Raw genomic sequence first — 13,257 nt, forward strand, 5'->3', positions numbered from 1 at the left:
TAATCCGCCCTGCATGGTTCATGTCTCATTCACAGCGTTGGCTTAAGATAACGTACAAGTAGGATATACAGTATTCAATGGCTGTCTATGAGTATTTGGGTGTGTGTGGATGTTTTGATGTGTGTTATGACGTTAGGTTGTATTTTAACGAGCACGGTTATCAGGGTACACTGCAAAAAATGAATGTCACTCAACGTCTTTTTTTGCCTGAATAAACAAAGGTTTGATTGATGGATGTGTGTGTGTGTGTGCGTCTGTCTGTTTGTCTTTGTGCGTGTGTGTGTGTGTGGGGGGGGGGGGGATTGAAGATGATACTTCAGCAGCCAAGAAGTGGTATGTTTGTCTCTCTCACAGCTGAGGTTGTTTGTACGTGTTGTTTGCTCTTTTCTGGGGCTGTTTTGCCTCACCAGATGCACTCTGTGTGCTTTCCTGGTTCTTTGCTCTCCAAATGTCCACGTGAATTAAGAACGTCACATGATGATGTCTCCGGCTGACGTGCAGAAAGAAGGCTCTTTGTGAGAAACCTTTGGTTTAGAAGGCCTCCAAGAACACACTTAGAAACGCACAAATTATGGTTTCCTGCATCAAAACCCAGACACACACACACACACACACACACACACACACACACACACACACACACACACACACACACACACACACACACACACACACACACACACACACACACACAAACACACACACACACACACACACACACACACACACACATCCAAAAAGCAAAGCTCAACCGTGGAGGTAAAAGGTGCCAACACAGTAATCTTTTTAAAACCTTCCGTAAACCTTCCCCCCCTTAATAAGAATGCTGCTGACACAAATAGGGATTTGTGTGTGTGTGTGTGTGTGTTCGTATGTGTATGTTCCTTTGTGCATGTCAGTCTGTATGTATGTGTGTGTGAGTGCTCGTGTGTGCGTGCCAGTGAGCCCGTGTGTGTTGCGTCTGTTACAGAGACACCATGTGGTGAAACAGGATCCTGCACAAGTGAGCGCAGAGACAGCTGAGGGAGTGAAGGCCCTTGTGCTGCTCCGTCTCCACGGCACCTGACTGAACGGAGTGGGCGGGCCAGTACTGGAACCCGGGTCCCTATCCCCTCGCAGCAGACAGGCGAGGCGTGAGGAAGACCAACAACAATAGACTGCACTGTCTCCGGCGGTGGTGATGTCATAGGCAAATCCCCCATCAACTGCCCCCCCCCCCCCTTTTATGCCTTTCATAATTGGCATTAAGAAATGTATGGTTGGTGTGGTGACAGGCGTAGGCTGTTTAAGTTATCAAAGTGAAGACTCAAACCACATGACAGTCGTAGGGAGAGGGTCATGTTAATGTCACCGGATGATCTGGAGGCAGAAACGTCTTGCATTGCAACGTCACTATAGGCTCCATTTTACTTTTCCCTCCCTCCCACCATACATAGAGACACAGTAAATATATAAACTAATCTAAAAAAAAAGATACCAAAGCAAGTTTGGTTCCAAATTAGATTGGTTATTTCTAGTGTAAAATTTGGAAAATTGTAGAAGGCAAAGCGTGACATCTTTGTTGTAGGATTCTGGGATTTTATGGGGACATCAGAGGACATTGGACTGTTAAAGTTACGAGTTATCGTCGATTCATTTCCGCGAAATTGAGCCCCTTCCAACGATTTTCCAGTTGAACAACTCCAGAGGAAGCGGAGAGAGAGGGGGGGGGGGGGGGGGGGGGTAGAGAGAGAACGAGAGAGATTTAATCTATAGGCTAAAATGCCCCCCGGGGATGCAACAGGAAGTGGAGGAGTACCCCAGGTCGGGGGCCGTTGGGTCCGGTCACTGTTTGTTTCTTGACTTTAATTTAGCGTGGGGAAGGTCAGAGACTATTGGAGAAACCAGGGAAGTAACATCGGATGATGAAATACAACAAGGTAGAGCAAGGCCGCCGGGACAAGGTTGAAATATGAGAAAGGAGAGAAAAGAGAGAGGAACAGACAGAGAAAGAGACAGACGGACCCAGAGGGGGGAGTAGAAGGGGCTGGTTGACTTCTTATTTCTCTGGGTGTGGGTGTGCATTGTGTGAAACGTGATCGCGTCCCCGAGTCTCTGGGACAGCTGGGAAGTCACTCCAGCCTTTCCCAGGCCTGAGCTCCTCCAGCTGGGAACACTCTGGGACGAGGCTGGGCCGGAGCCGGCAGCCTGGGACTGCTGCTGCACACTCAGCTGTGGGGTTAACCCTTCAGAGCACAGCAAGACGGCACACACCCACACACACACACACACGTACATATGGATATATACATACACAGACAAAACCCACACAAGGCACATCTCTGGACTTTAAGTTACCTTTATTATTTTTTTTCTCGTTTTTTTTCTTAACCAGTATGACTACCCCTTACACAAACCATATCTCTCCTGGAAAACAAACAACACTTTTCATAGCGGTATTTCAGCAGTAATACATACGAGACAAAAGACTTGTCTTTTTTTCCTTTTCAATTCTATTTTTGTTTTTTTCTTCTCACCCATTACAAAGTTATACGTTTGTTTTACAATTCTGTGTAAAGGTCCCATAACTGAAAAAAACATGCAAATGACATTTAGCTGTAATCATTATGTCACTAATCATAACGCACATTATTGATAAGAATACAGTACTGCATGACAATTCAAATAAATACAGGTGAAGTCGTTATTTCATATAAAAAGGTATCAAACTCTCAATTATGGAGCAATACTGAACACAATATGACAATATAAAGTTTGCACAGCTAATGTATTATCACAATGCTAGTGCTTCCAGCAAACAGAAAACTTTGAGGTCTTTCAAAATGTAAAACAGTATCAGAATTGCACTTTATCTTTTTACGTTTCTTTTTCCATGTTTCAACTTTTAACGCCTCAACAAGCGAGCTTTGGCTATAATGGCACGGTTCAAGCTTGTTGATGCTAATTTAGTTTTCTGTTTCCTGAAAACATTAATGCTTAAAGATGATATAAAAAAGATCAATAATAAAAAAATACCACCATAATGAACGACGGAATGAAAAAATGCGCTCTCACATTTTCCTCCACAATACTATTGATATCACATTACCTTCACCATACATAGCTAGAGTTAGAGATGTTTCCAATAGCCAAACACATACATATCAGATGCATGGAGGGTGTTGTTCATTGGGATTTATTTGGGTTCCCAAAGTGTGAGAAAACCAATCAAAATAAAACATAACTATTTTTTTTCTCAATATACCCCTGAATGTATTGTATGGACGACTGACCCACATGATTCCCTACAATTAATTTATTTTTATCGAGCCAATTTAAACTGTTTTTCGTTCTTGCAGATAGGGGTCGACCCTTCGCATTTATTGCTGCTCACAGTTACTTTGAACCCAACCCTTTAAAAATAAACATAAAATCCTAGTCTAAGATTCTCCCTTGAAACAATGAAAGGCACTACTGGTTGGAAACAAGAAACTAAACAAATCAGAAAACCGTATCACGTCCCTCGCGAGAGCCGTGGTCCAAACTAAGCCTTTCCCAATGACAAAAAATGTCCCTTTTCATATTCTTGATTCTGTTCAACCTAAACGGTGTACCATGATTTGGCACGATAAGCAAAGGGAGAATGGAACAATTCCAATTTGGAATTTTAATCGATGCACTTGTAGGGAATTCTGTTGGTCAGTGATCCACGTTCAGTGGAACGCCCTTCGGTAAGAAGCTGGGAAAAAAGCGTGTTTTTGTCACACAGTTTTTTTTTCCTTAAACACAACTCACCTTCTTTTGAATCAAGAGCGTTGTCAAGTTTCAGCGCAATTTTTCGAACTATTCCTAGGAATAATAAATACACGAAAAACCCCAGAATTTGATCACCCTGGACTTTTTCTATCAGAGATCATAGTAGAACAAACAGAAAGGCTAACGGACAGTGTAAATATATAACCAAGGAAAAAATAAACGTTTTAGATGGTTACAATTCTCACAGACAAAGTCAATTAGTAGGTTGTGGTTTGTGGCGCCTTCCCATATGCAAGAGGCGTTTGCTCATCACAACGTAGAAGTCACATAGGCCTATGATCCTATATATAGCCTACTATGTGTAGATATGGGAAAAAAACTCAAACCACTCCACTACGAATTTCTCTGGTTAATAATAGTATGACATTTTCCTATATAATGAAAGTGCACTGAATAATACAAATAATAAAAACTAAAATCCAACATTAAAGTAGAAAAAATAGTTGTCATTACATTGAGAAACAACCTGTTTTCCTTTGCCTTTAAATTGAGGGGTAATTATAATATTGAAGTCACTCATAAATTTCCCACGGAAAGTGTGAGCCTTGTACTTAGAAATCCTGGCTTCTTGCAGCAGCAATTAAAGAAGTGAAGTTTAGCTTGATTCCCATCCATGTCATATTGCATAGCTTAAATGAGACAGCAATGGGGGGAATACAATTAGAAATCTAGCTTTTTGACTGTTTTCATCGTTTGGTTTTCGGCTGGTGTTGCCTTGATATCCTCAAGTCCAAATGATCTATGCTGTGCTAACCTTCGGCGAACCGATTCAGCAGTGAGAATCGACCTTGTGTCGGTACCTCCTCATCCGGGCAGAACTACTGCAATAACTGGAACAAATGAAGAAAGAAACAACACATCATTAAGGTGAGCATGCTTCCTCTTATGAGTATTAGTGAAAACTGTAGTTTAACAGGGAGGAGCTTGTCACCTCTTTCGAGAAAGAAGACACAGTGACTTCTCGTTAGTCATGGCAAACAGAAAGCATGATCCGAGTTAGTCACCCTGAGCCAGTGTTAAAATAAAGCTTATTATCGGATGCATAAAATGTGGGGCCGACTACAAGCGAGATCACCAAGCAGAAGCCGCTAAGAAGCCAGTGACTCGCTAGTACAACGTTCATTCACTTCCGGGGCAGTTGAAACATCACCCCGCAACCAAAGCAAAGGAGAAAGGCATCACCCAGTGTGACGTGCTGGTTAATAATCATAACAATAACAACAACGAATGAGTTGTGTATTTCACATGCATTTGACATCAATCAGAGATCTGACGATGTACCAGAACGACAACTCAGCAAAACATATTGACGAGTGGGCGGAGCATGTTAGCACAGAGGTAGGAGGAGCTTATTTAAATATTAAAGTGGCAGGTCGTTATGGCGACAGATAAGCTAGACGTTGAATTCAAACTGTATGAAACTATATCCATAACAGGTTATAATCTGAGTACATCCTGGGTTGTTGGGTCTAACTACCGCTCAGTGGTTCCACAGAGCATATACTAGCATTTAGGGGTAACATTTGGACTCTATGTCCCTTGGAAAGTAATTAGTTGATTCAAGGCTAACTCAATGACCATGATCAAGACCAGATTCCTGGTTATCTGTGCTAGCATGTTTAGTTTCTTATGCTAGCCTTCTTCACTAGCCTCCTTCTCTAGCTCCCTGCTCCCGGAGCTCCTCGGAAAGTTTTCATCCCTCCGCTTTCAAGAAATATTTACGCAAAAGAAAAAGAAACCCAATATGTCACTCTTAAAAGTTCATTAAAATGAATAACTCAATTAGAAAAGAGTGAGTGAACATGGACCTCCAGAGGAACTTCTCTTCCCCTTAGCCTTTCACTCTGTATGGTGGAATAGCTGTGTCCGTCTCTACACTGCGTGCCTGTTACCTATGGATGTGCTCTTAAGCAGGGTTGGCGCCTTACGTTTTCTGCAATAGAAACAAGCTCCCTCCCTATGTCCCTGAGAGGAAGAAATACTGCAGAGCGATCCTGCAAGATCCTAACCTGAACGCGGTCGTATCAAGAATATAATTGGGGATTTATTCGTACTCGGTATAGTTAGAAAAAAGCAAACACTTTGATTCATCTTGCAGGATCTCCGTACATCAACCCTGCTTTTTCGCATCATAAAGCCTATGTGTTTATGATCCACAAGCAGTACTTTGAATTATCTATACAAGCCCCACTCGTATTGGTTCTTTGTATATGCGCAAGGGTTTAAAGCTATTTTAGATACTAAGACAGTACATAGGTTTATCCTCACACACCCAGAAACAAAGGGACCCCTCTTTGTGAAAATATATACAAACAAGGGTCACAATGCTGAAGATTATGAGACACACACACACACACACACACACACACACACAAGCAAGATGTATGCAATGCGTGTGCGTGAGGACGTTACCTGACATAAAAGATTCCCCACAATCCCTCTTTTTTTAGTTAAAGGGTGAGTGGCGATGTGTGGTGAACAAGCGTCTGACAATCTGTAAAAAGAGTCATATGGGGGCGAACAAGTGACAAGACAAAGGTTAGAGACACCAGGCGTGTGTGTTTTCAAACCACATCAACACACACATGATATCAGAGCTTTAAGGTCAGCTTCCAAGGCTAATGGGGAGAAGGGACGGTGTATTACATCATCAGGTGGACAGGGCGTTACATAAATGTAGATAAATATATATTTCAGGTGATTCGGGTCGGCAGGCACTTTTACTCGTGTCTGACGATGGTCGGTTTTTTTTCCCCGATAGCAGATTTAGGATCCAAAATCGTTTGGATTTGTGCTCTTTTAGGATTTGCATTTCATTAACTTTGTGTAAAGAAAACAAAACAAAAAAACCTGCATTTTCAATAAAAACTTGTTTCATCTGTTTCACAGCAATCCAGATATCGTCTATATCGCGACTAGGGAACCTGGGGGACCTCTGACCAAGCGCACTTGAATTTAGCTATGGAGACCGATTCGTCAGAAGCCATAGTCCAGGCAGGGAGAAGCCTGCCTGGGTTCCAACCGACAACCGAATAACCTGTCTGTTCTTTACAATGTAGAGCCCTGTAGCACATGGGTTTAGATCACACGTCTGAACACAGATACACTGTTGGAAAAATAAATAAAAAAAAGCTTATGAGCATTTCAGCTGCAAAGCCATGCAATTTCTAGTACTGATCATCATCACTACCAAATTGGTGTACAAGCATATTAAAAACAATCCCATAATTACAAAATAAAATATAAAAACTATATGTGGTCACAGGTGCTCCTTCTCATCCGGTCCGCTGAAGCAATTCGTCAGCTTACCCACTTGTGACTTTGAATTTCGGTCGAGAATGCTCCCAGGGCCAGGGCTTGCCGTCGGAGATTGCATATTTTTCCTTTATTTATTTTTTGTTCATGTAAACATTAATCAGTGACCTGATTGGACAGTGGGTTGCCGGGGCAACAGGCGGGTCCTGGGGATTGGCCAGGACACCGAGAAGGTAACGGGGGGTCGTTTCATCAAGGAGCACCCTCGCCAGCAGACAAGCCTATGGGTAGAAGACGTCACACTCTGAACCAAGGCCGAGAGCGTGACGCCCCCTTCACATATCCCCCGCCCCCCCCCCCCCCACAGCCTTGACCGCATGACAGTGACCCGGCGGTACAGGGAGGGGGCTCGGAAGACACCTACGCACAAAGCGGGCCACCGTTTTACACCCTACGCACGGGCACCAGGACGGTGGCGAAGTATAGACACCCAATAATATCCACAAAAACCATCCCGACTACGACCACAGGGGGGCACACTCCTTATATACCACACACCGAAATGTGTACCGCCCCCGCCCCGTCCGACACCTAGCACACACACTGTACACACACCTGCATTCCCCCTGTAGCGGATACACCAACAGGCAACGAGCAGCCGGTAAGCACGGGGAGGCTAGACACGCCCAGAGGGGCGGACGAACAAGCAAGTGAGTGGGGCTTTTATTCACTAAAGCCAGGGGGGAGGGAGGTGACCCCCTCCCCCCCTCTGTACACAGCGGTCCCGTTGAGGGGGGTCCTATCAGACACCCGGTCTCCCAGTCCTCAGTCGCAGTAGATCTTGTACTTCTCGCTGCAGAAGACCACGGGGCCTCCCATGATGCCGTTGGGCAGGACGTTGCTGATCTCTGGGCGGCCAGAGCCGGCGCAGGTGAGGCTCTGACTTACGTGGGGGGGATTGGGCGTGGCGGCCCCAGAGGTGGCGCTGGCGGTGGCGGCGGCGGCGGCAGCGGCTGCCGCCCGCCCGCGGCCCTTGGCCCGGCTGGCGGCGCCCCCGCGGCGGGTCTGCTCGTGGTCGAACTCCAGGTCCTCCAGCCGCTGCGTGAGCGCCAGCTTCTGCTGGATGGCCATACGCAGCAGGGAGTTGAGGGTCTTCTTCTCGTCCTCGGCCGCCGACAGCTGCCGCTGCATGGCGTCCAGTTGCGTGACGTACTCGTCACAGCTGCAGGAGGGCAGAACGAATAGAAGGGTTGGTTTATTAGAAGATTTACGTTTTTTTCTTTACTTCCTATAATCAGCAGGGGGCAGTAGCAGCTTCCATAATCAAATTAAACAGCGATGATGAATTAAGATGAAACGGGAAGTCCCTAATTAGGAATTCAGATTTAAAAATCACAATTGTCAACTTGTTATTTGATGCATTTATTCAATTGTGACATTAACAAAAGTATTATGAAAAGATGTAGCATTTGTATCACGACCTTTCACCTAGTTGGGCAGTATCCCCAACCACCACTAGGTGGAGCCCTACACCCAAACAAAAACGACCTGGATACCTCACCTAACCTCCTATCATTATATTATCTTCCGTTATCAGCATTTTTCAAACCATTAAGTAGTTAGTATTTCAGGTATCAATCAAATACAATGACAATATTAACTTGCCAATATGCAGAAATGCAGAAACTGCTAAAATACTGTTATATTTATTTTCACCCTCATTGGAGGAGCTGCTAGGGGTGGAAGTCATGGGGGTATTGAAAGATTCATGAGGTGAGACGTTAAAGTACGCCATTTTAGAGGTTATCTGAATGCCAGGAGAAGGCGTGTGTACCTGGAGGCCCTTAATAATAGATCACAGACACAAAAGCATGAACGCATTAACCTACAGGGTCTCCATGGAGATTCCCTTCCTCCGGATCCTAGAAACCAAACAGGAGGACGGGGAGGAAGAGGAGGAAGCGATGGAGAGACTCGATAAGTGAAGATGAGTTGGAGAATGGAAAGTCCATGACTGAAGGCTAGAGCTCCAATTTTGGGAAGATACGTTAGCAAGATTGATAGCCTTTATATAGTAATATCAGTCTGAAGCATGCCATTCCATTAGAGTCATTGTCTGCCGTTTTGGAAAAAAGCCCCCAGCGATGAATTATGGCCTCATCACACCCTTGTCTCCCTTTGCCCTTCAGTGTGAGAGTGTTGGACACGTGTGTTTCGAAGCGTTGACAGGTGTATAAACTGGGTCATCTGCCGGAATATGAAGGCACATCTGTCTCGCTCTCCCCATGCCCCCTGCTCATCGCCATGAGCTCCGTCCTTTTCTCCCTCACCAGCAGATTCTTGCGTTCCCTCTTCAACCACCTTCCTAATTTCTGTATCTCTCGATCTCCGCCTCGTCTTTTTCTCACTGCATTTCCTGGTCGCTCTCCCTCCTCTCTCCCCCCCTTTCTCACTGTGGTTAACGGGTTTCTCTCTCTCGCTGTCTCCCTCCCTCTCCATTATCCGTTGTGTTGGGCTGCTGACCGGACCGTTTGAAGGGGCGTTCTTCAAGACAGGACCGCCACACCTCAGTGGAGGGAGCGGCAGGCCCCTCAACCTTGTTTACAAGCGGTATACAACGCTGTAGGCTCATGTCATTTAGCCTCTGTTTAACATGTTTTCTTTAGAAAAAATACCACTCGCCCTGAAGTATTGCTAGTAAAAGAGTATATTTACTCTGTGTGGGTTCACTCACTGTGCCTGAAGCTATTGGAGATGTACTCACAAGCCTCGCTCAAAAAACCTACACAGCAACACAGCGTTTGTGTGTTCTCCAGTTTTATTCCCTTATCTTCTAATACTCACATCCACACTTCTGATTGGTCAACTCAAAAGGTCACAATGATTTGTTTTGGCTGGAGCCCATTGGCCGGCCTCCACCGGCCAATGGGCTCCAGCCAAAGAAAAACATTGACACTGTTGTTGTGTTCTGAGCATGTGGAGGGGGTAGGGTGGAGGGGGTAGGATGGAGGGGTGGTGGGTGGTGCTCTCTGAACTCGTAACCTCAGCCGACTAGCCCAGGGCGAACGCACACCTTGCCCCCTCGCCTTGTGTCCGAGGGTTTGATTCCCAGTGGGACACACAGCTGGACAATGAGGATCAGTGCTGCTTCATTACACCCAGTGTGGGGCGGCGGGCTCTCCCTGTGAGGAGCAGCAGCACTTAATGAGGGAGGGGACGGCCGGCGGGGGGCCACAGGGAGGGTCTGGGAGCTTTTTCCCGGGAAAGAAAATCAGGGTCTCTGTTGTCGGAATGAGCTTAACACAATGGAGGCTTTTCTTAGGGCCGGCTGGACGAGGGGTGTGTGTGTGTGTGTGTGTGTGTGTGTGTGTGTGTGTGTGTGTGTGTGTGTGTGTGTGTGTGTGTGTGTGTGTGTGTGTGTGTGTATGTGTGTGTGTGTGTGTGTGTGTGTGTGTGTCTCACGGATGAACACTTGCCACATTGAAAACATTGAATCCCTCGAGGCTGGTTTACATTTTAGTCTGACGTCAGGCGATAGGCTTTCTACCTTAAAACAAAGCTGTGCATGTACCAACCACTCCACACACACATACACACACACCAACAAACACACGTATAAGTCACTTACCACACTCATGTGTAAATAGCAGTAGCATAAATATGTGTTTAATTATGCTTAAATATGTGTTGTGTGTCAAAATGTTGCCCTTACACAACCCCCCCACAGAAACACACCCCCATCCCCCAAACCAGCTTTTCAGACACTTCTGTTGTCTGCTCCTCATTGGTCATGGATGGTGGGCCATCATAAAGAGTGTGTGTGTGTGTTTATGTTTGTGTGTGTGTGTGTGTGTGTCTGTTTGTGTATGCGTTGGATGTGTACGAGTGTGTGGTCAACAAAAATACAAACCAGTCGTAGATATAATGAGTGCGTGTGTTAGAGGAACTCGATTTGGTTCACTCTCTGACCAAGAAGAAAGAGCAGGAACGTGTTGAGGCATATCGCTGGAATGTAAGGGGGTCGGAGATTATACTGTCGAACATGACACCAGTACAGCACAGACTGCTGCTGGAAAAACATACGCCTTTGTGCAACCTCCCGCACACACCCACACCCACACAGCAACAGCATAAGCTAACTCAAGATGACATACATGGCTACGTGTTGATCCAAGTGGATTACACATTGTGATTAAAACAACAACAAGATCCTCCCGAAGTTGACCACGGTCTGCAACATCTCTGCAATCTTAATCCATGACCACCCCTTCCTTCCTCCCCCCTCTCACTCTTTTTGTCCAGAATACTAGCAGTCCCAGGGTCTGGCGGAAGAGGGGGGGGTATGAAGGGGCAGAAGAGGAGACGGGGAGTGTGGGAAACCTCTGCCAAGCCGGTCCCCTGGCCCCTCAGAGGGGCCTTCGTCCTTCTCCCGGTCCCACTCCAACCCAGCAGCATCTGGGCCCTCATTTACATACCAATAACACCGTAAACAGACTCTACGTTAGCCCTGCCTGGCGTGTTCGCTCCCCTAAATCACTGGCAGGCTAATAGGCAGTGGCCTTTTATAACCTTCAAACACACATGGTGTGTGTATGTGTGTGTGTGTGTTTAGGGAAGACATTGATTTAACACAGCGCGTTCCATTCCCATACACGGGCAGCATGCCGAGCAGTCTGCCGTCTACAGGCACACCGAGACACATCCTAGATGGCTCCTCTTCCACACAGAATGTAAACTACGAACGATAACAAGGAACGCTGGCTGTGGCGGCTGAGTTTGACAATAAACAACAATAAACCTTCTGCTTAACACCACTTCTTTTTATATTTAGCCACGTCACTTCCATTGAGCGTCCCACTCCCACCCACAATGTCTGGATGTCTGATTCTCTGCACTGCACCAAAACTGTCATGACAACGCAATGTCTTATATATATGCTGACGCAGACGTTCTCCTCCTGTTACTAATTGAGCCTGTGCAGGAATATGGACTGACTTCGGCACATTCAACCTGAAATGGAGAAAGGTAGGTATTGAATGGCAGCCAGGTGGGTGAGATGAAGGGCAAGGGAGAACATGATGCCCACAGCATCAACAATGCCTTGTTTACCACGGACCAGAGAGGCCTTTGAACGCAGCAGTGGGCAGTGACCAACACCGGGTACGAAGAAACATGGAGGAAACTCTGTTTTGGACTTGTGTGTTGTTTGAGTGATGAGCTTTAAGCCTTACATGTGTTTGTTGTTATTGTCACAACAATAGACCCAGCCCCCCACACTCACACACTCCAAACCCTGTGTATTGCAAGCTGAGGTAGGGATTACAAACAAACCTTTGGCCTGCTTCTTATAGGAATCAGGAAGCTTAATGATGGGGTAAGCAGCACCTCCCTCTGATCTCCACACACACACACACACACACACACACACACACACACACACACACACACACACACACACACACACACACACACACACACACACACACACACACACACACACACACACACACACACACACACACACGTCACCAATCTTTGCAGAATCAGAGTCGGCCTCCAATAATCCAAAATAAGACCAGAAAAAAAAAATGTCACCACTCCAAGACCCATACGTATTGATACACAAGGGAAATACTTAACCCGCCATTATGGCGTCACATTAGTGCCATAATGCACTAACGTGATAAAAGATGCATTCGGGCGTATTACATTATTCCACACGCGTAGATATTAACTGCGAGCGCGCAAATGATCTCTGCGCGCGCAAAACAGCCTCTCGCGCGCGCAAATTACCTCAGCGCGCGCAAAACAGCCTCTCGCGCGCGCAAATTACCTCAGCGCGCGCAAAACCTCTCGCGAAAGATGTTTTTACGCTCTCGCTCGAATTTAATTTTGACACTATGGGGGAGGGAACCAAGGCAGGGCGGGCTTTCCTATGATTGGCTGTTTCTGAAGCGCGATATTTGATTGACAGCCCTCCTCAGCTCTCCTCTCATTCAATTCTGAATTGTACAGTTAATGGCTGAAACGATAGTTACTTATTGTAACTCTAGATTCTATGAGTATAGGGGCAGCCTTTTAAGGCTATCGATATTGGGTTATCCCTAGGCGTGAGCCGTAGCACTGAAAATTTGTAATCCCCGACCACCAACAGCGTGGGCCTCAATAACGTCCGCGTGCGGCGTGCCTCAAACGACGTCCGCCATT

The 13,257-nt window shown here is 46.0% G+C and overlaps 1 protein-coding gene and 1 long non-coding RNA gene across 4 annotated transcripts in view; one reads left to right on the top strand and one right to left on the bottom strand.

Annotated features, from left to right (window-relative positions):
• The first annotated feature begins 1,748 nt into the window (after window positions 1–1,748).
• Window positions 1,749–6,211, top strand: LOC115542480 (uncharacterized). The gene is made up of 2 exons (XR_003976556.1): window positions 1,749–2,271; window positions 6,137–6,211. It is a non-coding gene; the product is annotated as an uncharacterized LOC115542480 (long non-coding RNA).
• LOC115542466 (protein bicaudal D homolog 2) overlaps window positions 2,323–13,257 on the bottom strand; it is a 39,634-nt gene continuing 28,699 nt past the window's right edge. For 2 of the 3 annotated variants that reach the window (XM_030354743.1, XM_030354733.1), the window contains one exon: window positions 2,323–8,272. In XM_030354743.1, the coding sequence (XP_030210603.1) occupies window positions 7,876–8,272 (397 nt within the window). In that variant the 3' untranslated portion in view covers window positions 2,323–7,875. The remainder of the gene's footprint in view (window positions 8,273–13,257) is intronic. The other variant, XR_003976555.1, reaches the window with a different exon arrangement.

This window comes from Gadus morhua, chromosome 1 (genome assembly GCF_902167405.1).
Source record: "Gadus morhua chromosome 1, gadMor3.0, whole genome shotgun sequence".
NCBI lineage: Eukaryota > Metazoa > Chordata > Actinopteri > Gadiformes > Gadidae > Gadus > Gadus morhua.